Source organism: Procambarus clarkii, chromosome 83, assembly GCF_040958095.1.
Source record: "Procambarus clarkii isolate CNS0578487 chromosome 83, FALCON_Pclarkii_2.0, whole genome shotgun sequence".
NCBI lineage: Eukaryota > Metazoa > Arthropoda > Malacostraca > Decapoda > Cambaridae > Procambarus > Procambarus clarkii.
In genome coordinates, this window is record NC_091232.1 from 5,943,595 (window position 1) to 5,970,645 (window position 27,051).

A 27,051-nucleotide genomic window follows, 5' to 3' on the forward strand; every position below is an offset into this window, starting at 1 on the left:
TTAAGAACATAGAACATTCATTTGCAACAGTGAAATTGAAACTGACATGCGTTTATTGAGACATAAATATACACAAAGGGTTGGGATGGGTTGATTGGGATGCTCCCGGACGCAGGTTCGAATCCTCATCACGGCCCTTGTGGATTTGTTCATACACAAAGGGATGAGGAAGCTCAGGCTATTCATCACCCAGTTCTGGACAAGATGTTCATATATTAACACAAACATCACAAACAATAGACACATAACATCACATTCTGGGTGGTAAACATTTATATATATCTAACATTCTAGCCAACTCGGCTTCTGAAGGATTATACTCATGTCCAATTGGCTCACTAAGCTTTTAAAGATAACCAAAACATAATTCACTGGGATACTTTACCTGGATCTTACCTGGAGGGAGTTTTGGGAGTTGTTATAGTCTCCAGGTCCGACCTCTACCTGTTTTTTACCATAAGTTTACCGTAGTAAACTTGCCGCGTAACGTGGTGGAGGTGGGGTCCCTCGATTGTTTCAAGCGTGGGTTGGACATGTATATGAGTGGGACTGGGTGGTTATAAATAGGAGCTGCCTCGTATGAGCCAATAGGCCTTCTGCAGTTACCTTTGTTCTTATGTAGTATAACTGAATGAACATAAGAACATAAGAACAAAGGTAACTGCAGAAGGCCTATTGGCCCATACGAGGCAGCTCTTATTTATAACCACCCAATCCCACTCATATACATGTCCAACCCACGCTTGAAACAATCGAGGGACCCCACCTCCACCACGTTACACGGTAATTGCTTCCACAAATCAACAACCCTGTTACCGAACCAGTATCTACCAAAATCTTTCCTAAATCTAAACTCATCCAATTTATACCCATTGTATAATGGACATAAATATGATACCCATCGACGAATGAGTTACAGTATGTTTCACCTAAAATAAAATGATCACAATACGGAAGCTTGGCTGGGATAGCGATTGAGGTAGTCATAGAGGAAGGTGAGAATGTCCGAGGGATCACTCATCCGGGTCGTGTGGCCGTCGACTGGTGTGGGCTGCAGGCAGGTGAGGGCCAGTTGTTGACCATGGGGGCCACGATAAGCCAAACAAACTTCCTGTTCTTGACTGGGAAGCAACAGGAACACTTAACAACCCGTTCAGGTAAGTATAATATACACTATGTACATTTCGGTAGAATATAAGCATCAGTTTGTTCGTTTCTCTTCACAAGGAATGTTCAAAATGTTCGGACATAATTGGGCCATCTTCCTCTAAACTGTCATTATTATCGACGCTTTACGAGCCGACGTGTCGCTTGGTTTTTGGTTGGGTATTGGTCAAGAGGATATTGGTATATCATCTTGACTTGCTCAGTATCAAATGATGTTTACTTTAGCTTGAGCAATATACTTTTAAAACTAATCCTATGAATTTCACATTTCTCAAAGCTAGTCCTTTAATATTTTCATTTTCTATTTTAGTTTAATAGAAAATGTAAATACATGTGAAATATTAGCAGTAACTTCTCTATTATTATTCACTCATGCTATCGAAGTGTGTTTTGCTCAAGTGTGAGAACTAAGTGAATGATCTTTGTCCAGGTGTGATGCAGGCGATGAGTCACAATAACGTGGCTAAAGTATGTTGACCAGACCACACACTAGAAGGTGAAGGGACGACGACGTTTCGGTCCGTCCTGGACCATTCTCAAGTCTCGACTTGAGAATGGTCCAGGACGGACCGAAACGTCGTCGTCTCTTCACCTTCCAGGTGTAATATTTATTGGCCCTTGAGAATGATATCTTAGCTATCAGTGTTTACAGGGAAGTGAGAGCTAGCTCTTTATGCCCCGCTTACTAGCCTTGTATTTGTTGCGTCAGAGATTTACCTATCTAATATCTAATTATCTATCAAATATCGAGTATCTAATTTACTATTCAGACGATTAAATTCTTTGTCGAACATGTCCTTAAAGTTGTGAATGGAGGTGGCTTCTACAGCTTCTTCTCTCAGTGCATTTCAATGCTGACCACCAGATATGGTACGAGTTTTTCTAACCATTTCTTCGATTTATTTGTGTTTCCAGCTTCCACTTGTGTCCGCTTGTCCTAACTTATCTCAGCTTAAAGAGGCTGTGCTTGTCTATCTTGTCTATTCACCACTGTATCTTGAGTGCCGTGATCATGTCTTTTTTCTTTCCTCCATGACTGTTAGTTCCAGTTCCTTCAATCTCTCCTTATAGCTTAACCCTCTTAGTTATGGTACTAAGCTAATTGCAACTCTCTTCCCTGTTTTAATTTTAGTTTTAGGCTTCTCAGGGTATAGATAAAAAGTTATGTGCTGCATATTCAAGTATTGGTCTAACAAAAGTTGTGTAGATTGCCTTGGAAGCGTCCTGATTTAGATTTCTAAACGACGGTATCCACTGTGTACGAACAGCACCCTTATGCTGCCGATGTCACCCTATATGTGCCTCAGGTGTTAGTGTTCGAATTATCTCCGCTCCCAAATCTCTTCCTCTCACCGATTCCTGTAGTTGCCTTCAACTTATGGAGTACATAAGTTGAAGTTTTCAACATAAGTTTTATTTTATTTATTTTATTTTATTTATTTATATACAAGAAGGTACATTGGGTTTGTGAGGATACACAGCATAGTATTTACAATCTTGTAAAGCCACTAGTACGCGCAGCTCTTCGGGCAGGTCCTTAATCTGACAGATAATTTTAAGTAGGTAAATTCTAGCAGAATTAATAAAATGATAACAGATTCATTGCAAGAAAAAAATGAGATGAGAAAGATTAGTAAGTATAGTAAAGCACATTGGTATATTAAAGCTCTGATTACATTGACAACTTGATTGGTAATTTAGACAAGATTAATAGACACCATACAAAGTACACCATAACATCCGACAGTTTTTCAAAATATCGGAAACATCGCAAATCTGAGTCATGAGTGCTCTTTTTGAGCCGATTTCTGGCTCACTGCACATATTTAAAGTTTGAAATTACCATTTTATATACACAGATCTTTAGATCTGTGGAGCGGATCTTTAGGTTATCTTGAGATGATTTCGGGGCCCGATCCTCGACCAGGCCTTTACCCCCAGGAAGCAGCCCGTGACAGCTGACTAACACCCAGGTACCTATTTTACTGCTAGGTAACAGGGGCATAGGGTGAAAAAAACTCTGCCCATTGTTTCTTCTCATTGGCCTGACTGCATCTTCCATGGTTGTCAGAAGGCTTTCGTCAGTGCACCTCACAACGGACTTCTTTTGCAACTATAGAAGCAGGCGAATGCATCGGGTAGAGTGCAGGTTGGATGAGGGAATACCTCTCAGAAAGGAAGCAATGTGTCACAGTGAAAGAGAAGATAGCGGAGAGACAATGAGCCGGCAACCCCGTTCTCGCACTTGCTTATAGTCAATATTGGCTTATTTAATAAGTGCATATGTGACATACTAATTGATTGTAAATATTTTAGTTTACCTTGAAAAGCTTCATAGAAAACACCGACCTCACCTAACCTTCTTAGTATGTTAAGATAAGCATCTTATTGCTTCTTAATTATAATTATTACTTAACCTATACCGTTCATAGGTTAAGTCGGGTACCGTAGAGTAGGTCCTACGGACCATCCTGTTCCTAATATACCTAAACGACCTAACAAAGAATATAATGAGAACAATTAGAAAAGAATATGACTGTGATAGGTTGCAAAATGAACTAACCAATCTCTAGATGTGGTCTGACAAATGGCTTCTGGATTATAACTCATACAAAACAAATTAAAAATTGGACTTAACTAGACGAGGAATAGTAGAAGCTAAATTCATCCACAATTTAAAACATGCACATGTACGTCGGAAGTCATAGGTTATAAAAGTGGGGTCCAAGAGCTGGAGCGCAGCCATGCAGGAACGAATAGATGACATACAAACCCCCTCACACAACAAACAATTTTCCCACAATAAAGCAGGGGCCAGCGAGGCCCAAGCTAAGTGGGGTAGCTAAATAGATTTGTCACGGGCGCATCAAGACCGCGCCTCCACCGCGACACCAGCTTCTCCTACATACTGACACACCTCATTTTACCTCACCATCCACCAGCTTTAGTTCGCTGGTGAAGGGGAACTCTGCAAATAAACACAAGGGACGCTACATACATACTCCATTGAACGAGTAATTTTGTTTAGTTAACATTTTGATAAAGATATCTACAGTGCGAGGTAATTTAAAAATGGCGTATGTTTGTTTACATCAGCAGAACAAATGAAGATCGAGAAGGCTGTGACCGATAATAAGAGGATCGGATACCAGGGCGGGCACCATTAAAGAGAGAGAGGATCGATAACGCCCATTGAGGGATAGAGAGAGATGACTTGTCCTGATAGCTAGTGGGAGGGGATGGAGAGAGGGGGAGAGAGAGAAAGGGAGGGGGTTTAGTAGGGGAAAGGGGAGTAAGTGGTGGTTGGAGATAGGGGACTGGTGGGTGCAAAGGAAAAGGATCTCGTGCAGCAACTTCACGGCGTATTGTTTGGGCCTCAGTCATCGCTTAAAGGGAAAAGATAAAATTTATCAAAAAACAAATCCATGTTATTGTGCCTCTCTCGTCCAGTGGAAACTGTGCAGTTTTCCCAGCCTGCGGTTAGTGTGTGGCTCTCTCGTGCTGTGGGCAGTCTGGGGGATCTCTTGTACTGTAGAAACTGTAGTTTGATTGATTTGATTGTTGCCGCCGAAGGCGGCTAGTTTATTGTGCACCCCATACTCATCCTGTGAGCGGTAGCGCAAAAAGCATTCCAGAGGGCACAAAAGGTCTTTATTAGACCTCATCTTAGATTATTACATAAACAATTTCATCTATCCTTCACACCTTATAGTTACAATGTTCCTACCCTACCCTACCCTACCCATACGCCAGTTCTACCCATAGCTTTCCTCCCTGACCTACCATACCCCTTCCTCCTGACCTACTATACCTCTTCCTCTCTTCCCTACTCATATTCTTCCCTACCCATACCCTTCCTCTCCGTGTCCTGAACCTCTTTCCTCTACAATATCCAACTTTACCTATTTCCTCCACAGTTACCTAACTTCCTCTGCAATGTATAATTCCATTCATTATTTATTTATTATCTGCAATGTATAATTCCATTCATAATGTATTTTCACTTTAAAACACAAATAAATTAAACGCTGCACACATCCAAAAACAAAAACAAAAATTTTCGGAAATTTATTTGTTGATTTCTGAAAAGAACCATTGAAACAGTCCCACAGTAGGAGGGGCGCGGGGAGATTTGGCGGGAAATCCTTTGTTTATTTTTGTACTTCCCAGCGGTGGTTCCCATCGCTGGAACGCGGTCGCCGCCTGTACTTCCCAGCGGTGGTTCCCATCGCTGGAACGCGGTCGCCGCCTGTACTTCCCAGCGGTGGTTCCCATCGCTGGAACGCGGTCGCCGCCTGTACTTCCAGCGATTTATTTATAATCTGTGAGCAGTGTTTGACGAAGTGTAGAGCAATGAATAAAGCGATGAATAGCGATGAGGGGTCAAGTGCTGTGTACTGCGGCTGAAGGTGAATTAGGTCTTGTGGCGTTAGTCTGCGGTGTTTCAGATCTTTACGGTAAATGTCGTGGTTCACATTTGAGGGAAATTATTTAAGATTTATTTGATTCGTTCATAGGTTTTATTTGCCTCGTACATTATCTATCTATCTATCTATCTATCTATCTATCTATCTATCTATCTATCTATCTATCTATCTATCTAACTATCTATTTATCTATCTTTCTAGCGCTGTCTGCTCTTGAGCGTAATATAAAGGGTCAGAGTTAACATTTTTTCCGAGGTTGAAACAAATGAGCGGAGTTTCTTTCACCTAAAATCTCTGTTCACCTAGCAGTAAATAGGTACCTGGAAGTTAGACAGCTACTACGGGTTGCATTCTGGGGTCGCGCGCGCGTGTGTGCGTGTGTGGTATATATAGGAATATATGAAGTAGATTAGGCGAGATTAAGAAGGCGGGGTCCAAGAGCTAACTGCTACAGGGACAAATACTAAATGTACAATACTTACCTTCCTTACTCAGAAAAAATAAGAATGGATCAGGTAGTTATCCAGAGAGCATAAACAACCCCTAGTTCTTAATTACCCTTCTTAATTATGATCTTTCTTCTCCTCTGTCCTTCCCCTTGCTCGAACTCCTCCCCTCGTTCTCCGTCTCTTCTCTCTCTCCCCGTCTCCCTTCCCCTCTTCTACTCCCCTACATCTCCAACACCCTGTGTCTCTTCTTCTTCCTTCCCACTCGTTTCCCTCTTCGTCTTTCTCTCCCTCTCGTCTCTCCTCCCTCTCCCTCTTCCCTCTCTCTTTCCATCCCCTCTCCCTCTCCGTCTTCCCTCTCTCTCTCCGTCCCCTCTCCCTCTCCGTCTCCCCTCCACGGCCCCAGGCAACCACCCAATTACACTCAGCATGGAACTAATCGCTCGTATAATTTATCCGTCATTGTGTGTGGGTGAGAGGGAGATGTCACAGTAAACACTAGTCTCCGCACCCCTGGGAACTCTTCTTGACTTGTGAGAGAGAAGCACAACAGCGCCCGCGGTGGCACAGTTAAGGTCATGTTCATGCTCTGTGGCTGACTGTGTGAGAGAGAGAGAGAGAGAGAGAGAGAGAGAGAGAAAGACAGACAGACAGACAGATATCAGATATATATATATATATATATATATATATATATATATATATATATATATATATATATATATATATATATATATATATATATATATATATATTAGCATTTGTTAATTATTTGTATTTCTAGTTTCCATTTATTACTTTTCGTTCTGCTGTTCCTAGCTTTGAACAATGCTATCTTGTCTACTTCGTCAATTTCCCTGAGAATATGATATGTTGTAATCATGTTTCTTGAAACGGACGGTAGAGCGATGGTCACGCTTCTTGCAGATTGGCTCTCAATCCCCTGACCGTCCAAGTGATTGGGCGCATTAATTTCCTTCATCATATCCCTTCAAAATCCTATATACTCGTAATGGATTAGTGCTTTCTCCTGATAATCAAGTTACTTGAACTGTCTCCCCCTCTTCGCTCCAGTGTGGCAAGGTCCAGTTCTCTCGGTCTTTCCTCACAGGTCAATGTTTTCAGATCAGGAAAGAGCCTCGTTGTATATCATGGACTTTTTCTATCTTTTCCTCATACTTTTTTAGCTGAAGGTCCGTTCTGGGGGATGCATGTTCAAGAGAGGGTCTCACCTTCGCTGTGTTCAAGTTACTGAAGGAAACGTGGACATTGGTTCGTATTCCATATGCAGCTGGTGCTATTCATATCCACCAAACTCATTCATATGAATGTCTAACCTTTACTTAAAACTATCCAGCAATCCCAAGCAACAATTCTATAACACTGCCGTGCCAGTTTCAAGAGAGTTTGAGTCTCTCTCTGTGGGCTTCTGGCATCAGATCTCCGGTTATATTAACTCCCAGATCTTTCTCCTTTTCCGATTGAATACTCTGGCTATTCTGCATCCTATACTCCTATACTGGCCTTTGTACTCCCCTTCCAGATATCATAATTTTGCATTTGATAGTCAATTTTCAGGCCATTTCTGGAGTCTACCCAAATCCGTTTTGCAATGCATTACATCTCTACCCAGACTCTCCTCAACAGTTTTGCATCATCTGCAAACATCGATATAAAGGAGCCAATTTATTTCTGTCAAGTCGTTGACATATATTAGAAACAGGATGGGTCCAGAACCGACCCATATGGTACAGCACTCACCTGCTTATATAGCTTCATTGTGTGGGGCGGTATCACGTCCTTTCTGACAGTCAAGAAATAGTTTTGTGAATCTGTTTACCTGTGAAGATTTTTATATAAAAAAAGTTTCTGATGTTAATTATAATTTCAGGGTTAGGTTAACAGGTCCTGTCACAAGGTTCCCTCCCCAGATAACCTTCTCACATTCAGTCAGAAGGTTCATTTCCCAGGAAGGTTTCTTTCCCAGATCTCGAAAAATGGTTCCTTTCCCAGGTTCTGCTTGAAGGTTCCTCTTATCCTCTACCAAGGTTCAGTCTACTAGCATTCCTAATTATCAGGTCCTTCTCTCAAAATTCTTCCCAATGACTGCTAAAGTTTTCTCTTAGTTCCCTTGCTATAATTCCTGTCCATATCTCTGTTGGCGAGTTTTTCTGTTAACTAAGTCCCCGTTGCCAAGTCTTCGATGGAAAGGCTCTCTCCTCGCTAGGTTCCCTAAGAATTATAGGGAATCATCTTTACCGCATCTTTTGCATCAGAATTTTAGGGAATACATCTTTTGCATCTTTACTGCATCAGAATTATAGGGAATACATCTTTACTGCATCTTCCTTGCAGTAAAGATGACCTGAGAGCTCATCTACAGTACAGAGAGCACTTCCAGGTTCGTATTGATGGAGTCTTCTACTTCTAGATAACTCTAAGAGGCTCTGCCTGGGATCCTACTTCGGAAGGCCCCCTGGTGATTTTTTTTTAATCTTAGGTACTTACGATCCTCACTCGTCCGTAGGATGTCAATCGTCTATAGTATACCACTACTGACAGGACCTTTAGTTAAGGATCCTCTACAGGGTTCCTGCTCTTCAGGTCCACTACCAGCTCCATGTTAGAGAGGATCCCACTCTCCAGGTCCCCCTTTATCCCTCCTGGTAAGAACCCCTGCTGGCTGGGCCCCCAGCGGGAGGCACGTGGCAGGTCCCTGGCGGTGACAGCTCCACCAGCAGCCTCTCCCTCAGTCACGTGGCCCCCCTCTTACACATCATCGTCTGTCTCTCTCTCTCTCTCTCTCTCTCTCTCTCTCTCTCTCTCTCTCTCTCTCTCTCTCTCTCTCTCTCTCTCTCTCTCTCTCTCTCTCTCTCTCTCTCTCTCTCTCTCTCTCTCTCTCTCTCTCTCTCTCTCTCTCTCTCTCTCACTCTCACGCGTCGATGATTGTACTGAAACAATGTTGAGTTCGTGATAGAGGTCTCTATACGTGAACCTGTTTGCGTCCCAGCCCCCTCCCCTTCCCAGACGACCATCACCTTATGCCATGAAGGAATAATCGAAGAAAGACACATTTGCAGTCCTCCCGCAGGTGTCTGTAATGTGGTCCTGTGTCAGCGGCAAGGTGAATTAATTCACTCGTGATCTCTCGACAGTCACAAGGCTCCCATCGATGGGACAGATCTCTACTTGATAATCTCATTTCCTTCACTGTTTATTTCCATGTCATTATTTTGCTGCTCTGACCTTGTAAACCTTATGGTTCGGTTAGCATCTTGTAGTAAATAAACATACTTTTAAATGGAAGTCTTTTTGGGGAAGGGAGATTGTGTTCTCACGGTTAATTGACGAGAGATTTCATATCCAGGTTCAAAAGTCATTTTTTCCGATGGAGCTGTACCAGTAGTACCTGTATTGTACCAGTACCAGTACTGTATCAGTAGTACCTGTATTGTACCAGCCGGCTTGTCTGTGAACATTCTTCAGGACAGGTCTGGGTGTAACAGTTAGCTTGATCATCTCACTGACTGGTGCTCCAAGTCAAGCAGTCAATCAGTGACGGTCAATAGTCAAGCAGTGACGGCCTACACACGCTCGGCTACCGAGGAGGTCCGACAGTGACTCCTTCTCAAGTTAATATCACGTTATAGCTTATTCCCAATTAATCCAGACGTCGAACTCTCCTACATCAGGTCTATTGAAAAAGGAAAAAACATTTCGAAAAATATATGGTCAGCAGAAGACATTATTCATCTTACAAGGAGGTAGCAGGCATTTCCTGCATTAATGTCACCAATTCTACCATTCATCTTAATTTATTTCTCCGTAGAATCTCGTCTACAGAGTTAGAAGTGCTGAAGATTGAAATAATCCTTAACATAATGTCAAATATGATATCTTATTTTCAGAACACATGGTAGAAAATGTTGTAGAATAATAAGAATGATAATAAGAATTATTATTATTATTATTATTATTATTATTATTATTAATATGCTTCGGTTGTACCATGGGAAATATATTTCAGAAAATGAGAGCCGCATACAAATATATAGAGGGAGAGTTAGGTTGAGAGAGATGTAGTGAGAGCGGGTGAGTGAAGAGCTGGGGGTTGTGACAAGTTAAAGTGGTTTAGTGTCAGTGTTGTGGGGAGGTGGAGGGCCAGCGTCACAATGGACCTCTCCCAGATTACTGCACACCCTCCACTTCCAACCTGGGAACACACACACTCACACTCACACTCACACTCACATTCACACACACATACACACACACACACACACACACACACACACACACACACACACACACACACACACACACACACACACACACACACACACGTGCGCGCGCGTGTGTGTGTGTGTGTGTGTGTGTGTGTGTGTGTGTGTGTGTGTGTGTGTGTGTGTGTGTGTGTCAGAAAGTAAGCATAATAAAGAAAAACAGATTGGTTAGAAAGGCGGGGTCCAGGAGCTAATAACTCGATTCTGCAGACACAAATAGTAAATACAAATAATAAAATACATATACAAATAAACATCTATTTATTTATTTATTTTATTTATTTAATTATTTATATAGAAGGTACATTGGGTTTGTGAGAAAACACAGCATAGTATTTACAATCTTGTAAAGCCACTAGTACGCGCAGCGTTTCGGGCAGCAGTCTATCAATCTATCATTCTATCTATCAATCTACTTATCGATCCCCTACTGGTATTCTCATATGCTTTACATTGTACTTTACACCACCTTGAACGCAAGTCCTGTCGAAGGTATCTTTGTACTCACCACTTGGCGAACGTATCTACATTTAAGATCTTGCGAATGCAAATTTGCAAGAAAGAATTGGCGACTATAGCTTAGCAACGGAATAATGCAGCCTTAACCCCATAGGAGCAGCGCAGTTCCAGGCACTGTTGTGCCTTATATCTGTTTCACAATATAATTTTGGTTGACTGAAATGTGATATGAAAGTCAGGGTGGTGCAGGGGATCCTGCCTAATGCGGGAGCTGTGAGGAGCTGTGAAGGGGGTAGAACCCCCAGCTCCAGTTTCGTCGCCCGCACCTCCTGCGTGCCCGAGTGTATGTACACATGCCAGATTGTATGTACACATGCCTGATTGTATGTATACATGCCTGGTTGTATGTACACATGCCCGATTGTATGTACACATGCCCGATTGTATGTACACATGCCAGATTGTACGTACACATGCCCGAAAGTACGTAAACATGCCCGATTGTATGTACACATGCCCATTTGTACAGGAAACTAAGGGGAAGTAACGGAAAACAACAGGAAGCACATTACTAGGGCTTAAATATCAATTACACAAAACCTATTGGGTTATGGAGTCGTTACTCCTGTCGACTGGTGGCTAAGAGGAGGGTCCCAAGAGCTGCAGCTGTTGTTGTTGTTTAAGATTCAGCTACCCGGAACAAAAAGTTCCAAGTAGCACAGGCTATGGTGAGCCCGTAACTTGGAGCAGCAGCTCATTCCCCACAGAGATGAAGAGGTGAGGAGCGCCTGACCAGACCTTCGTAGTACACCAACGTCTCTGTTCCGATGTGTCATTCCTCTTGAATTGCGAAGTAAAGTTTCAATGTAGTTTTCCTAACCCGTTCTCTTGCCCAATACGTCGATTTTTTTGGAGGGAATCGGCCAATCCGATGAAATCTTCGTCTTATTAGTAAAAATTCAAGCAACGTATTATTGAATTTTTTTGTGTGTGTATCCGCCTCGATAGGGTAGGTGGGTTGGTACGTTTTTAGTTAGTGTGTAGTGTAATGTATTACTGTGTAATGAGATGTAATGGAATAAATGTGAGCTCTGAGGGACCTGGGGCCAGGTTCACGAAAGCACTTACGAACGTGTACATATTTCCTCAATCTTCGACGGCTTTGGTTACGTTTATTAAACAGTTTACAAGCATGAAAACTTGCCAATCAACTGTTGTTATTGTTATAAACAGCCTCCTGGTGCTTCGGAGCTCATTAACTGTTTAATAATTGTGAACAAAGCCGCCAAAAATTGAGAAAAGATGTACAGGTTCGTAAGTGCTTGCGTAAGTGGTTTCATGAATCTGACCCCTGGAGGGTGATGCAGTACTAATTTGCACTCGGACACAACTTCCTTAGTCGAATATAATGTTATAAGTGTCTGGTTTGTATATGCATTGAGTACATTTAGATAGAAAATAATTAAGGTCCTTCAATGTACCAGAATTTGTATATTTTGGAGTTAAATTGAGACATCACATTATATATTCATACAGATTTCGAACCAAATGAATATATATAAGGTGAACAATATTGTGGATGGGATTATCACCATGGTAAAAACAGCTTAGATCCCCCTCTCGTTAATACTACCGGGATTATGTTCCACAGAAAACGGGATCACTGGCCCATTTAAGGATTTAATTTCAAGTGTAAATATTTATAGGCGAGTTATCCTCTTGACCCTGGCAAATATTCCCACACTCTCCTCGTTCATCTCCAGACACGTTCGCTCACCTTATTAACAATACGATATAGAAATTACAAAAACCCATTTTCTTTGAATAGCTTTCTATATTTACACGATATCTTAGATAAAACTAACTTTTGAAATTTTCTATTACCAATTTTAGAAATGTCTGATATAACATTGTTTAGTAACATTTAACAATCATCACTAACGATCATTGTGAACGAAAACGATGCAAAATGAATAAGACCTGCCTTATCCCCCTGTCCATCTCTTGTCCTGAACAAATTAGACGTAAATGACCCTTCCGCTCGGGGTGCCTAAGGGCGGGGTTCCTGCACTCCGGATGGTAATTAATTCACTTCATAGTTCTCGCTGTGATTTGCGGGTGATCGGAAGTGGTTTCACACATAATGTTACGCGCGTGGCATTGTTGGTGTGGGAGGGGGGGTGGCGATGGGAGGGGTGGAAGGGATGCCATGGGAGGGGTGGGAAGGGATGCCATGGGAGGGGTAGGTGTATAAGAGGTGATGTATTCGTGGTCTAGTGCGGTGGGAGCTGCCCAGAGAATAGAATAGGGTGCGTATATGTGGAAAGGGACAGGGTGGATATGGAAAAGGAAGGTGTACGGACATGGGATAGGGAGGTGTACGGGCAAGGGAGAGGGGGTGGGGGATATACGGACATGGAAGAGCGAAATGTACGGGCATGGGAAAGGAGGAGGATATACAGACATGGGATAGGAGAATATATGGACAAAAGGAGAGGGAGTTGTACAGACATTGGAGAGCGGAATGTACGTAAAAGGGAGAAGATGTACAGATATGGGAGAGGGGGGTTGTACGTATGTGAGGGAGGGGAGGAGACATATACCAAGATGAAGGAAGAAAACATGTGTATTCATGTGGGAAGGATATGAACCTTCCCACATGTATATGTGGGAAGATACATGTGGTGGAGTGTGGGGTCATATACATACACGAAGGAACAGCCTTACAAAGGGAATGAAAGGTAAATGTACATATTTACATGTATATCTCATGAAACAAAAGACTTGATATAGTCTATTTTGTATTAAAAATTGCTCTAGCACGACGCTTACCAGACTTACAAGCCACCCATGTATCTTGAGAGATGATTTGATTTCGGGGCTTTTTAGTGTCCCCGCGGCCCGGTCCTCGACCAGGCCTCCTAATGGAGTGTGCTCACTTGAAGATCTTTCTTGGAGGAAACGTTTGCACATTAAGCTGCCACCTGGTGGCCAAGACTTCTGTGGATCATAAGCTGCGAGCGACCATGTAGACCCCATCCATCCACCCACTGATCTCCACTATCAGCTATTGGTACTGGTAATGGCTCCCAAGAGCCTTCACTTACGGGCTATTCATGCCCGTGCCACCTTTTGGGTGGCTTAATCTTTATCAATCAGTCAATCGGAGGAAGCTAATGGTGCCCAACCACTTGCTACGGACGGTAGACCAACGATCTTTCTATTATCCTAATTGCTTTATCCCGAATTTTAATTTATTTTTTTTTTGCCTTAATATATCTCAATATATCTTAATATATTTGGGAGCCGGTCGGCCGAGTGGACAGCACGCTAGACTTGTGATCCTGTGGTCCTGGGTCCGATCCCAGGCGCCGGCGAGAAACAATGGGCAGAGTTTCTTTCACCCTATGCCCCTGTTACCTAGCAGTAAAATAGGTACCTGGGTGTTAGTCAGCTGTCACGGGCTGCTTCCTGGGGGTGGAGGCCTGGTCGAGGACCGGGCCGCGGGGACACTAAAAGCCCCGAAATCATCTCAAGATAACCTCAAGATATCTCCTACTCATAACTCCCAGATCTTTTTCGCATTCAGACTTCGCAATTCCATCACTGACCAATTGCTATCTGGTAAACCTATCATTAACTCGCATCAGAACCATACATTGTTCAGCATTAAACTGCGTCGGCCAATCTTTCGTCAATTACAAAAGCCTAGTTTGATTATCTTGAAACGATTTTGAGTTTTTCTTTGGAAATTATTTCCCGCCCTATTTTTGTACTGTCCGCAAGTCAGAACATCTTTCGGGAACCTAAAGAACGAGGCATTCAGATCATTGTACACCACCTACGTGAGACCAGTTCCAGAGTACGCAGCTCCATCGGAGAGCCCCATCTCAAAAAGACACAAAGAAAGTTAAAAAAAGGTACGAAAGTTTGTAACAAGGTTCGTCCTATAATTGTGAGGGATGACGATAGTCTGCATGATAACAATAGATAACGACAGCCTGCAAAAAATTATTGGATAACGATAACCTGCATGACAATATTGGATAACGATAGTGAGAATTATAATAAATGATGACTTCTTACAAAATAATGAGAAGCTGGCTAAAGTCATAATAACTTCGCTAACAGGTAGCGAGACGCTCTCTCTGGCTACCTGTTAGAGAGACGCTCTCTCTGGCTACCTGTTAGCGAGACGCTCTCTCTGGCTACCTGTTAGCGAGACGCTCTCTTGCTACCTGTTAGCGAGACGCTCTCTCTCGCTACCTGTTAGCGAGACGCTCTCTTGCTACCTGTTAGCGAGACGCTCTCTCGCTACCTGTTAGCGAGACTCTCCCCCGCTACCTGTTAGCGAGACGCTCTCTCTGGCTACCTGTTAGCGAGACGCTCTCTTGCTACCTGTTAGCGAGACGCTCTCTCTCGCTACCTGTTAGCGAGACGCTCTCTTGCTACCTGTTAGCGAGACGCTCTCTCGCTACCTGTTAGCGAGACTCTCCCCCGCTACCTGTTAGCGAGACGCTCTCTCGCTACCTGTTAGCGAGAGAGCTTCACCCTAACCTCTCACCCTTTTCACCCTTAACAACAACACTCCCCATCGGCACATCTAAACACACATTTGTAAATAATTTCCCCCCTGGTTATGTGCGTGCCCTCAGACCCCCTGGTCCGGCGGGTCTTCCCCTGGCGCGCGTGATGAGGGGTTTGGCTTCCCCTTAGGCTACATCGTCCCGCCCTCTCTGCCACCCACCGAGCTACTGCGACCATTCTCCTCCACGCAATGATTATTCCTTTTTAAAGAACAGTCTCCGTTTTTAACAAGTTATTGCGGTCATTTCTCTATTTTTCATACTTTTTCAATTGTTATTTCCTCTGGCGGAGAGGTGGGAGGCATATGAGAATGTTTTTTATCTAGGCAGAAAGTAATAGAGGGATGATTCTGTGGAATAATGGCTCGGAGCGGCGGGACCTTTGAATGTGGCGCCACGTGACGTCACAATATGGAACCTGCCGCCTCTTGTTTACCAACACTTGGTTGGGCGGGGAGGGTCTGCCCCCTCCCTACCCAAGGGCCAACAACTCCCCTCAGGGAATACCCCCTAGCCCCAAGGACTTCACTGTTGCACTTGTTCGTAACATTTTGTGTTAAATAAAGCCGTTTTCTAGTTTGTTTTATTATTTACAAGACAATACATTTGCCCGCTCTAGTATACGCCCATAGAGGGGGTAATATTTTGTATTAAATCACAGTGATTTTAATGATTATAACAGCCGGTTATAAAATTTTGACAGGGTCTATTATAGCAACACAATTTCAATAAAATATTGAGCATTTAATAAAATCATTCAGGTAATAATAGTACAGAACGCTTTCTAATTTAGAATTGCGCTGTAAATGTAATGCAACAATATCAACGTGCACTCCGATCTACCAATTTAGTTACATGTCCTATGGTCTAAGCTGGTTCGCCTTGCCATCAAAAACTCCACGTAAAAAATAAAACAGGAACTAGAGGAGACAATACTGTGTCATAAGAAGAACATAAGAACAAAGGTAACTGCAGAAGGCCTATTGGCCCATACGAGGCAGCTCCTATTCTATAACCACCCAATCCCACTCATATACTTGTCCAACCCGTGCTTGAAACAATCGAGGGACCCCACCTCCACAATGTTACGCGGCAATTGGTTCCACAAATCAACAACCCTGTTACTGAACCAGTATTTACCCAAGTCTTTCCTAAATCTAAACTTATCCAATTTATATCCATTGTTTCGTGTTCTGTCCTGTGTTGATACTTTCAATACCCTATTATTATCCCCCCGGTTATGTCCATTCATCCACTTGTAAACCTCTATCATGTCACCCCTAACTCTTCGCCTTTCCAGTGAATGCAACTTAAGCTTTGTTAATCTTTCTTCATATGAAAGATTTCTAATTTGGGGAATTAACTTAGTCATCCTACGCTGGACACGTTCAAGTGAATTTATATCCATTCTATAATATGGCGACCAAAACTGAACTGCATAATCTAAATGGGGCCTAACTAGAGCAAGATATAGCTTGAGAACCACACCAGGTGTCTTGTTACTAACGCTGCGATTAATAAATCCAAGTGTCCGATTTGCCTTATTACGAACATTTATGCATTGATCCTTTTGTTTTAAATTCTTACTAATCATAACTCCCAGATCCCTTTCGCAATCCGACTTCGCAATCACAACACCATCTAGCTCGTATCTTGTAACTCTATCATCATTACCTAACCTCAGAACTTTACATTTATCAGCATTAAACTGCATCTGCCAATCCTTTGACCATTTCAAAACCCTATCTAGATCAACTTGAAGTGATAGTGAGTCCTCCTCCGAATTAATTTCCTTACCGATTTTCGTATCATCGGCAAATTTGCAAATGTTGCTACTCAAACCTGAATCTAAATCATTTATATATATTATAAACAACAGAGGTCCCAGGACAGAGCCTTGAGGCACTCCACTTACAACATTTTCCCACTCTGACTTGATTCCATTTATACTAACTCTCTGTTTCCTTTGGTATAGCCATGCCCTAATCCAGCTTAATATAGCACCCCCAATACCATGAGACTCTATTTTTTTTAATCAGTCTTTCATGTGGCACTGTATCAAAAGCTTTGCTAAAGTCAAGGTATACAACATCGCAATCCTTACCACTATCAACTGCCTCAACAATGCTAGAATAAAAAGATAACAAATTTGTTAAACATGAACGGCCATTTATAAAACCATGTTGCGACTCAATTATTAATTTATGTTTTTCAAGATGAAGACGAATTTTATTTGCTATTATAGATTCGAGTAACTTTCCCACAATAGACGTTAGGCTAATTGGTCGATAGTTAGACGCAAGTGATCTATCTCCTTTCTTAAAAACTGGTATCACATTAGCAACTTTCCAAAACTCTGGCACTCTGCCTGACTCTATTGATTTATTAAATATGGTTGACAGTGGGTCACAAAGCTCCTCTTTGCATTCTTTAAGCACCCTAGCAAACACTTCATCCGGCCCTGGGGATTTGTTTGGTTTGAGTTTTACTATTTGTTTAAGAACATCCTCCCTGGTAACTGCTAAACTCGTCAACCTGTCCTCGTCCCCACCCACATAGACTTGTTCGGCTGAAGGCATATTGTTAAGTTCCTCTTTAGTAAATACAGATACAAAATATTTATTAAAAATACTACTCATCTCTTCATCACTATCTGTTATTTGACCTGTCTCAGTTTTTAATGGACCTATCCTTTCCCTAGTCTTAGTACGATATAACTGAAAAAACCCTTTAGGATTTGTCTTTGCTTGCCCTGCTATGCGAACTTCATAGTTTCTTTTTGCTTTCCTTATCTCTTTTTTAACATTTCTAACCAGTTGTACGAATTCCTGTTCTAAAGTGACCTCCCCATTTTTAATCCTTTTGTACCAAGCTCTCTTTTTACCTATAAGGTTCTTCAAATTCTTTGATATCCACTTTGGGTCATTAGTATACGATCTATTCAATTTGTATGGTATACTACGTTCCTGTGCTTTGTTTAGAATATTCTTAAATAAGTTATATATTGAATCCACATCGAAATCCCCATTTAAGTCACCTATCGCTGGGTTCATGTCTCGCTCCAAGACCGGCCCACACCCCATACCCAAGCCTTTCCAATCAATTTGACCCAAAAAATTTCTTAGGCTATTAAAATCAGCTTTTCGAAAATCTGGCACTTTAACAGAATTTTCTCCTACTGGTCTATTCCATTCTATGCTAAATCTGATTTCTTTGTGATCACTGCTCCCTAGCTCACTCCCTATTTCGATGTCATTAATTTGCGTTTCCCTGTTAGTTAACACTAAATCTAAAATATTATTTTCCCGTGTTGGTTCCTTAATGTGTTGCGTAAGAAAGCAATCGTCAATTAATTCTAGAAAATCTTCTGCTTCACTATTCCCTGTTTTGTTCAACCAGTTTATTCCGCTAAAATTAAAGTCACCCATGACATAAATACTGTTAGATCTAGATGCTCTAGATATTTCATCCCATAGATGCTTTGCTTCCATTCTGTCTAAATTTGGTGGCCTATATATTACTCCTATTATAATATTATTAGCTTTTTCGTTTAATTCAATCCAAATAGTTTCTGTGTGTGGCTCTGTTTTGATTCCCTCTTTGAGACTACATTTCAAATTGTCCCTAACATATATGGCTACTCCACCTCCTCGTCTAATATATCTATCTGTGTGAAATAGTTTAAATCCATATATTTGATATTCAGCTAATAGTTCTCTATTTTCTACATTCATCCACGTTTCGGTAAGTGCAATAATATCTATTTTTTCTGTGCAGACAAGAGCATTTAATTCGTTAATTTTATTTCTTAGACTTCTACTGTTAGTGTAATATACCCTAAGTGAATTGTTATTTTGCGGACCTTCTCTTTCCCTGATCGTTTTGCCAATTCCTTTCTCCCACAAACACATACTTTTATTACCTCCTTCCTCCAAATCAATTCCCATACCTCTATCTACTAACAGTTTAAACCCAAACAAACCCCTCTAACCACTTCTTCTAGCGAGTTCGCAACAGCAACAACCCCAGCTCTCGATAGATGCACCCCATCACGAGCATACATTTCATTTCTTCCATAGAAGTGTTCCCAGTTGTCTATGAAAGATATTGCATTTGATTTGCAATATCTTTCCAGCCGGCAATTGACACCAAGTGCCCTCGATATCCATTCATTTCCCACTCCCTTTCTTGGAAGAATGCCACATATGATCGGGATTCCTCCCTTGCTCCTAACTAACTCTATGGCTGTTTTATACCTCTGAATCAGTTCCTCACTCCTGACTCGACCAACATCATTTCCTCCCACGCTAATGCAAATAATGGGATTGTTCCCATTACCAGCCATAATATCATTCATGTTGTTTATAATATCACCAATGCCAGCTCCGGGATAGCAAACCCTTAACCTGTTCCCCCTATCTCTAGCACAAAACGTTCTATCCAAATACCTTATCTGGGAATCTCCCACAACTAATGTTTGCTTAGGTACTTCCTTTACTTTCTGAGGGGCCTGCGCTTCCTTTCTCTTCGTTGCTTTCCCTTTTGCGCGATCCACAGTCTCTCCACAGCACTCGTCCTCCAAAACGTCAAATGAATTTGAAGTTGCTATGGCGTTTGAAGGCGGCTTTATCAAAGTCTTCTTAAGGCCCCTGTCTTTCGCAACTCTCCAAGACGAGGTCCCTTTACTGCTGGTCTCCTCCTTCGTTACTTCTCGTTGTTTTTTAAGCTGACGCACCTCCTCCCGCAGAGAGTCCAACTCTGTCCTCAGGGCTCCCACTAGAGTCACCAGGTCCTTAACTACAACTTCCATATTGCTATGATGTGTGGTGTCACACACCACTTGGCTCTGGGATCAGAGACGCTGGCAGGAACTATATGGGACCCTTAAGAGAACTAAAAGTGGAAGGCAGTTGCAATAAATATCATCAATCAGGCTAAATCATTTACACGTCAAACACAAAAGCATCAGAACTGAGAGAGATGACCAGACCACACACTAGAAGGTGAAGGGACGACGACGTTTCGGTCCGTCCTGGACCATTCTCAAGTCGATTGTGAGAGGACCAACTCACCGAAGCAAGATCTTGTGGGATATCTCGAGAAACCGCATTAGACGTGTAAAGTGGACAGGAGGTTATAACAGGACCTGGTTTCTCATTGTCGATCAGGGGACAGGAAGCCTGCTGTGTTTACCGAGGACCCCCTAAATCAACGACTGACCATCCCAAGAATGCAACCCACAACAGTCGACGATACCAGCTAGATGAATCGAAGCATCAGGCGCAAGGAAATGTGTACATACTGGAGCATGTTTCCTTGCACTCGGGACCAATCGGCTGTGAGCCCACTGCGCTATGAGTCGGTTAGTGATACGAGCAACAAGAAGTTGCAGGTGATAACTAATCCACAACGAGACACAACAGACATCATCCACCAGGTCTATGGACAATACAGAACATTGGGTGTTCTGTATTGTCCATAGACCCCCACACCTAGTAGGTGAGATACAAGGTGCTGAGCCAGACCGTTGCTCTCCATAGCGCCTCCACCTCATCCACGTCTACCTACACCAACACAGACTAAAAAATAGATAAGTTACTCCTCCGCACGACTGTGCAAAGCCCTTGCAGTTGACCGTGTATGCAGGCGAGGAGTCACAATAACGTGGCTGAAGTATGTTGACCAAACCACACACTAGACAGTGAAGGGACGACGACGTTTCGGTCCGTCCTGGACCATTCTCAAGTCGATTGTCGACCGTGTATGACCACACATTGTTAAAAGATGAGCACACTCCACTCACTTCAAGATTGATAGCAAACTGCAGTACAATCTGGACGTTACTATGGACATAGACGTAAATGCAAACTACGTCAATAGAGAATAATGTGCTTGTAATCAGCTGTTGGGAATATTGCAAACAAAAAAAATCTTGCTGAGGGACTACTTGTGTTGTGTGTGTGTTGAGTATGCTCCTTAATGCTGTGAGAGAGTATTAATTATGCTCCTTAATGTTGTGAGATAGTATTAATTATGCTCCTTAATGCTGTGAGAGAGTATTAATTATGCTCCTTAATGTTGTGAGAGAGTATTAATTATGCTCCTTAATGCTGTGAGAGAGTATTAATTATGCTCCTTAATGTTGTGAGAGAGTATTAATTATGCTCCTTAATGTTGTGAGATAGTATTAATTATGCTCCTTAATGTTGTGAGAGAGTATTAATTATGCTCCTTAATGTTGTGAGAGAGTATTAATTATGCTCCTTAATGTTGTGAGAGAGTATTAATTATGCTCCTTAATGCTGTGAGAGAGTATTAATTATGCTCCTTAATGTTGTGAGAGAGTATTAATTATGCTCCTTAATGTTGTGAGAGAGTATTAATTATGCTCATTAATGTTGTGAGAGAGATTAATTATGCTCATTAATGTTGTGAGAGAGATTAATTATGCTCATTAATGTTGTGAGAGAGTATTAATTATGCTCCTTAATGTTGTGAGAGAATATTAATTATGCTAATTAATGTTGTGAGAGAGATTAATTATGCTCATTAATGTTGTGAGATAGTATTAATTATGCTCCTTAATGTTGTGAGAGAATATTAATTATGCTCATTAATGTTGTGAGAGAGCATTTGTTTATGCTTCTTAATGATGTATGTATGTTTTGACTCTTCTCCTTAATGAGGTATGTGAGTGATGATTATGCTCGTTTCCAGATTGATGAATTAGTAATTAACAATTCCAGTAACTCCAGGTGTGATTATAGTTAATTTCTGTTATTTTGTAACAAATTAGCGTTTATGTATTTAGACGAGATAATTTTTTACAAATTTTTGTTCTTTTTTTGACACAACATTTATTTTGGTGTTTATATGTTTTGTGGATATTTAATTTATACAATATTTTGAGTGAGATAATTATTGTATTATTTTTTCTCTCAAGTATTATCCTCGATTTTGAAATCTGAATAAATTTAAATAACTCTTTACGCCAATTCACTTGTTTTGTTGTGTTTCCCAGGGAGTTAAATATTTTCCCAGACGTCGGCAGTTGCTCGTGATTGGTCGCAAGGCTTCGTTCCGGCTCCCGATTGGTTGCCCCCCGATCGATCAAGCGCTCGAGAACCAATCCTATGTGTTTATTCACCGTGGGCGGAGCCAGTTGCATCCCAAGTTTCCTGTGAATTCTGAATTGCCTCGAGCGTGTAATGCTTCGAATCTATAATATTGGCCAATGAGAAAGCCTTACCAGAGAAATCCCGCAATTTTGGTTGGCTGGAAATGAGTGACGTCAGAGTCCAGGGAGATACAGATAAGAGAAGGGCTTCTGGACGACGCCGAGGTGGAGGGAGTCAGGTGGGACTGTCATCCCTAGGTGGTATAAGGGAGATGAAGGGCCGGGAACCAATATGTCTGCTGTCAGGGCCACTCGGCACTACAATCAGACGGCGCTCTCTCATTGGTGGGCTCGTCGACCCTCCAGCACCCTCACCAAGTGCACCAGTCGGGCGAGAAATAGATTCGCCAGTATACATCACCACCATTAAGAGCACTGTCAATTCCAGGAAGCAGGGGACCCCCGTGGCCGAGTCAGAATTTCAATTTTTAGCCCGTGAGCGTCAGTCTTTCGTGACAGAGGACAAAAAGTGGAGGTTGAGAGGCAGCATGGCAGAGGCGTTGGTCGGGTCGGTGGCGGCAGTACCTCGCCAGGTCGGCTGTGGTCAGGTCACGCCTGCCTCTCAGGTCGCGGCGCCCTACGCGGAGTTTTTCACCTCCTTGCCACAGAACCACACGCCCCCGGGACAGCAGTACGCCCACCCATACGGCCACCACGCCCACCAACAGCCAGGTAGGGCAGAGGTGGGCAACACCAGTCCCAACAATAACGTGGGCAACTGTCTAAGCCAGTTGGGGCAGGTGGTAAGCCAGGTGGTGACCGCCCCACCTGCTATACAACTAGGGGACTACGGCGCCGCCTTCACAGCTGGTGTTCCGTCGCAGGTGTCAGCAGGTGGCGTCGTCAGCAGCAGCAGCAGCAGCTCCACCACCAACAGCAACAGCGTCAGCAGGCAGAACAGCATGCAGCAGCAGCAGCAGCAGTCAGCTTACTGTGAGGATGAAGAATTACCTTCATGTGCCTTCGCTCATCCGCACCTCCATGGCCTGCCCTTCCTCGTCCACGGTGAGTGTCCTGTCCCTCACCCCTCCCACGGTGAGTGTCCTGTCCCTCACACCTCCCACGGTGAGTGTCCTGTCCCTCACCCCTCCCACGGTGAGTGGCCTGTCCCTCACACCTCCCACGGTGAGTGTGCTGTCCCTCACACCTCCCACGGTGAGTGTCCTGTCCCTCACACATCCCACGGTGAGTGGCCTGTCCCTCACACCTCCCACGGTGAGTGTGCTGTCCCTCACACCTCCCACGGTGAGTGTCCTGTCCCTCACACATCCCACGGTGAGTGTCCTGTCCCTCACACCTCCCACGGTGAGTGTGCTGTCCCTCACACCTCCCACGGTGAGTGTCCTGTCCCTCACACCTCCCACGGTGAGTGTCCTGTCCCTCACACCTCCCACGGTGAGTGTGCTGTCCCTCACACCTCCCACGGTGAGTGTCCTGTCCCTCACACATCCCACGGTGAGTGTCCTGTCCCTCACACCTCCCACGGTGAGTGTGCTGGCCCTCACACCTCCCACGGTGAGTGTCCTGTCCCTCACACATCCCACGGTGAGTGTCCTGTCCCTCACACCTCCCACGGTGAGTGTCCTGTCCCTCACCCCTCCCACGGCGAGTGTCCTGTCCCTCACACCTCCCACGGTGAGTGTCCTGTCCCTCACACCTCCCACGGTGAGTGTCCTGTCCCTCACACCTCCCACGGTGAGTGTCCTGTCCCTCACACATCCCACGGTGAGTGTCCTGTCCCTCACACCTCCCACGGTGAGTGTCCTGTCCCTCACACCTCCCACGGTGAGTGTCCTGTCCCTCACACCTCCCACGGCGAGTGTCCTGTCCCTCACACCTCCCACGGTGAGTGTCCTGTCCCTCACACCTCCCACGGTGAGTGTCCTGTCCCTCACACCTCCCACGGCGAGTGTCCTGTCCCTCACACCTCCCACGGTGAGTGTCCTGTCCCTCACACCTCCCACGGTGAGCGTCCTGTCCTCCCACACCTCCCACGGTGAGTGTCCTGTCCCTCCCACCTCCCACGGTGAGTGTCCTGTCCTCCCACACCTCCCACGGTGAGTGTCCTGTCCCTCACACCTCCCACGGTGAGTGTCCTGTCCTCCCACACCTCCCACGGTGAGCGTCCTGTCCTCCCACACCTCCCACGGTGAGTGTCCTGTCCTCCCACACCTCCCACGGTGAGTGTCCTGTCCTCCCACACCTCCCACGGTGAGTGTCCTGTCCCTCACACCTCCCACGGTGAGTGTCCTGTCCCTCCCACCTCCCACGGTGAGTGTCCTGTCCTCCCACACCTCCCACGGTGAGCGTCCTGTCCTCCCACACCTCCCACGGTGAGTGTCCTGTCCTCCCACACCTCCCACGGTGAGTGTCCTGTCCTCCCACACCTCCCACGGTGAGTGTCCTGTCCCTCCCACCTCCCACGGTGAGTGTCCTGTCCTCCCATACCTCCCACGGTGAGTGTCCTGTCCCTCACACCTCCCACGGTGAGTGTCCTGTCCCTCACACCTCCCACGGTGAGTGTCCTGTCCCCCACACATCCCACAGTCAGAATGATGACGCATCCATTTTCTACTGGGAGAGTCTCTGTTTTGTCTTGACACCTCCCACAGTAGGGGTTGTTTCCTAATTCCTCCCACAGTAACTGTTTTGTCCAATCTGCCCCCACATACCGTGGAGGGGTGTAGTGTGTGCTTGCTATGGGAGTGTTGAAGTGTGTTCTTGTCATGGGGGTTCTGAAGTGTGTTTTTGTCATGGGAGTGCTGAAGTGTGTGCTTGCCATGGGAGTGCTGAAGTGTGTTTTGCCATGGGAGTGCCAAAGTGTGTTATTGCCATGGGAGTGCCAAAGTGTGTTATTGCCATGGGAGTGCCAAAGTGTGTTATTGCCATGGGAGTGCCAAAGTGTGTTATTGCCATGGGAGTGCCAAAGTGTGTTATTGCCATGGGAGTGCCAAAGTGTGTTATTGCCATGGGAGTGCCAAAGTGTGTTATTGCCATGGGAGTGCCAAAGTGTGTTATTGCCATGGGAGTGCCAAAGTGTGTTATTGCCATGGGAGTGCCAAAGTGTGTTATTGCCATGGGAGTGCCAAAGTGTGTTATTGCCATGGGAGTGCCAAAGTGTGTTATTGCCATGGGAGTGCCAAAGTGTGTTATTGCCATGGGAGTGCCAAAGTGTGTTATTGCCATGGGAGTGCCAAAGTGTGTTATTGCCATGGGAGTGCCAAAGTGTGTTATTGCCATGGGAGTGCCAAAGTGTGTTATTGCCATGGGAGTGTCAAAGTGTGTTATTGCCATGGGAGTAGCATAGTGTGTCTTTGCTCTGGAAATATGTTGGAATATTTCTATGGGAGAGTTTTATTATATTTTTACTTATTTAATTGCTATGGTGTATTCTTCATATGCAGACGTCATGTTGTATTCCATCTACTGTATAAAGGTGTCTTGTTGTATTTTTCCTATGAAGGTGTCATGCATTTTGTCTATGTAGGTGGCATGTTGTATTCTTCCTACGGAGGTCTCAAGTTGCGTTTATCCTTCTTATGGAGGTTTTCTTAAGTATTTCTCCTATTGAAATCATGCAAATATGCAATGTGAAACCGTCTTAAGTATCGGAACTTCCACTCAAGGAACAGAGCACTTGACTGCCGAAGCGTGCAAAGTTTGCCTGAAATTTTTTCCTCTGCGGAGGAGCAAAAAGAGGAGCTACTTAGAAAGATAATGCTATTATACAAAAGAAGGAAAAGAATAACTGAAATGCTTAAACAGACACAAATATCCCAATAAAGAAAATGCTGCAATTCAAACAGGTGCTCATTTTCCCATTCAAAGCAGAAGTTATTTACGAAATAGAGGGAATACAGAGAACATATATGACACTCATCAACACGATAGAGCACCGAAATTATTGGGACCGTCTCCAAGCTCTCGAAATGTACTCACAAGAAGGGAGATGAAAGAGATACCATAATATATACATGGAAGAGACTGGAAGGCCAAGCCCCTGAGTTACATAGTTAAATAACAACATACTTCTAGGTTAGTACATACTGGAGCGAACGATATGGTGGGAAATGCAGCATACACCTAGCTAAGAGTAGAGGTGCGATAGAGACAATCAGGAAGCACTGAACATCAGAGGTCCACGGCTATTCAGTATTCTACCAACAAACATCAGAAATACTGCTGAAGCAAAGGTGGAAGAGTTCTAGAAACAATGAGACAAGTTCCAGTAGCAAGTGATGAACCAGCCAGGCTGTAATGGGTAGTTGGGTCTGCGGCCTGATCCAAGCAACAGCCTGAAAGACCAATTTGTCCCAAGTCATGTCTGGTGTCAGGCTGGACTTGGGATTTAGAAGAACTCCCAAAACGCACTCCATGTATACTGTATTCTTCCTGTATAGCTGTCATATGTTCTTCCTATGTAGGTGTCATGTATTCATCGCATGAAGGTGTCATGTTATAGTAGTAGGCATCCATCAGTCTCAGGAGACTATGGAGTTATATTCT

General features: G+C 43.7%; 1 protein-coding gene across 2 annotated transcripts in view; it reads left to right on the top strand.

Annotated features, from left to right (window-relative positions):
* Window positions 1-1,024: 1,024 nt before the first annotated feature.
* Fer2 (48 related 2) overlaps window positions 1,025-27,051 on the top strand; it is a 34,833-nt gene continuing 8,806 nt past the window's right edge. For both annotated transcript variants that reach the window (XM_045759663.2, XM_069316330.1), the window contains exons 1-2: window positions 1,025-1,157; window positions 22,390-23,550. In XM_045759663.2, the coding sequence (XP_045615619.2) occupies window positions 22,650-23,550 (901 nt within the window). In that variant the 5' untranslated portion in view covers window positions 1,025-1,157; window positions 22,390-22,649. The remainder of the gene's footprint in view (window positions 1,158-22,389; window positions 23,551-27,051) is intronic.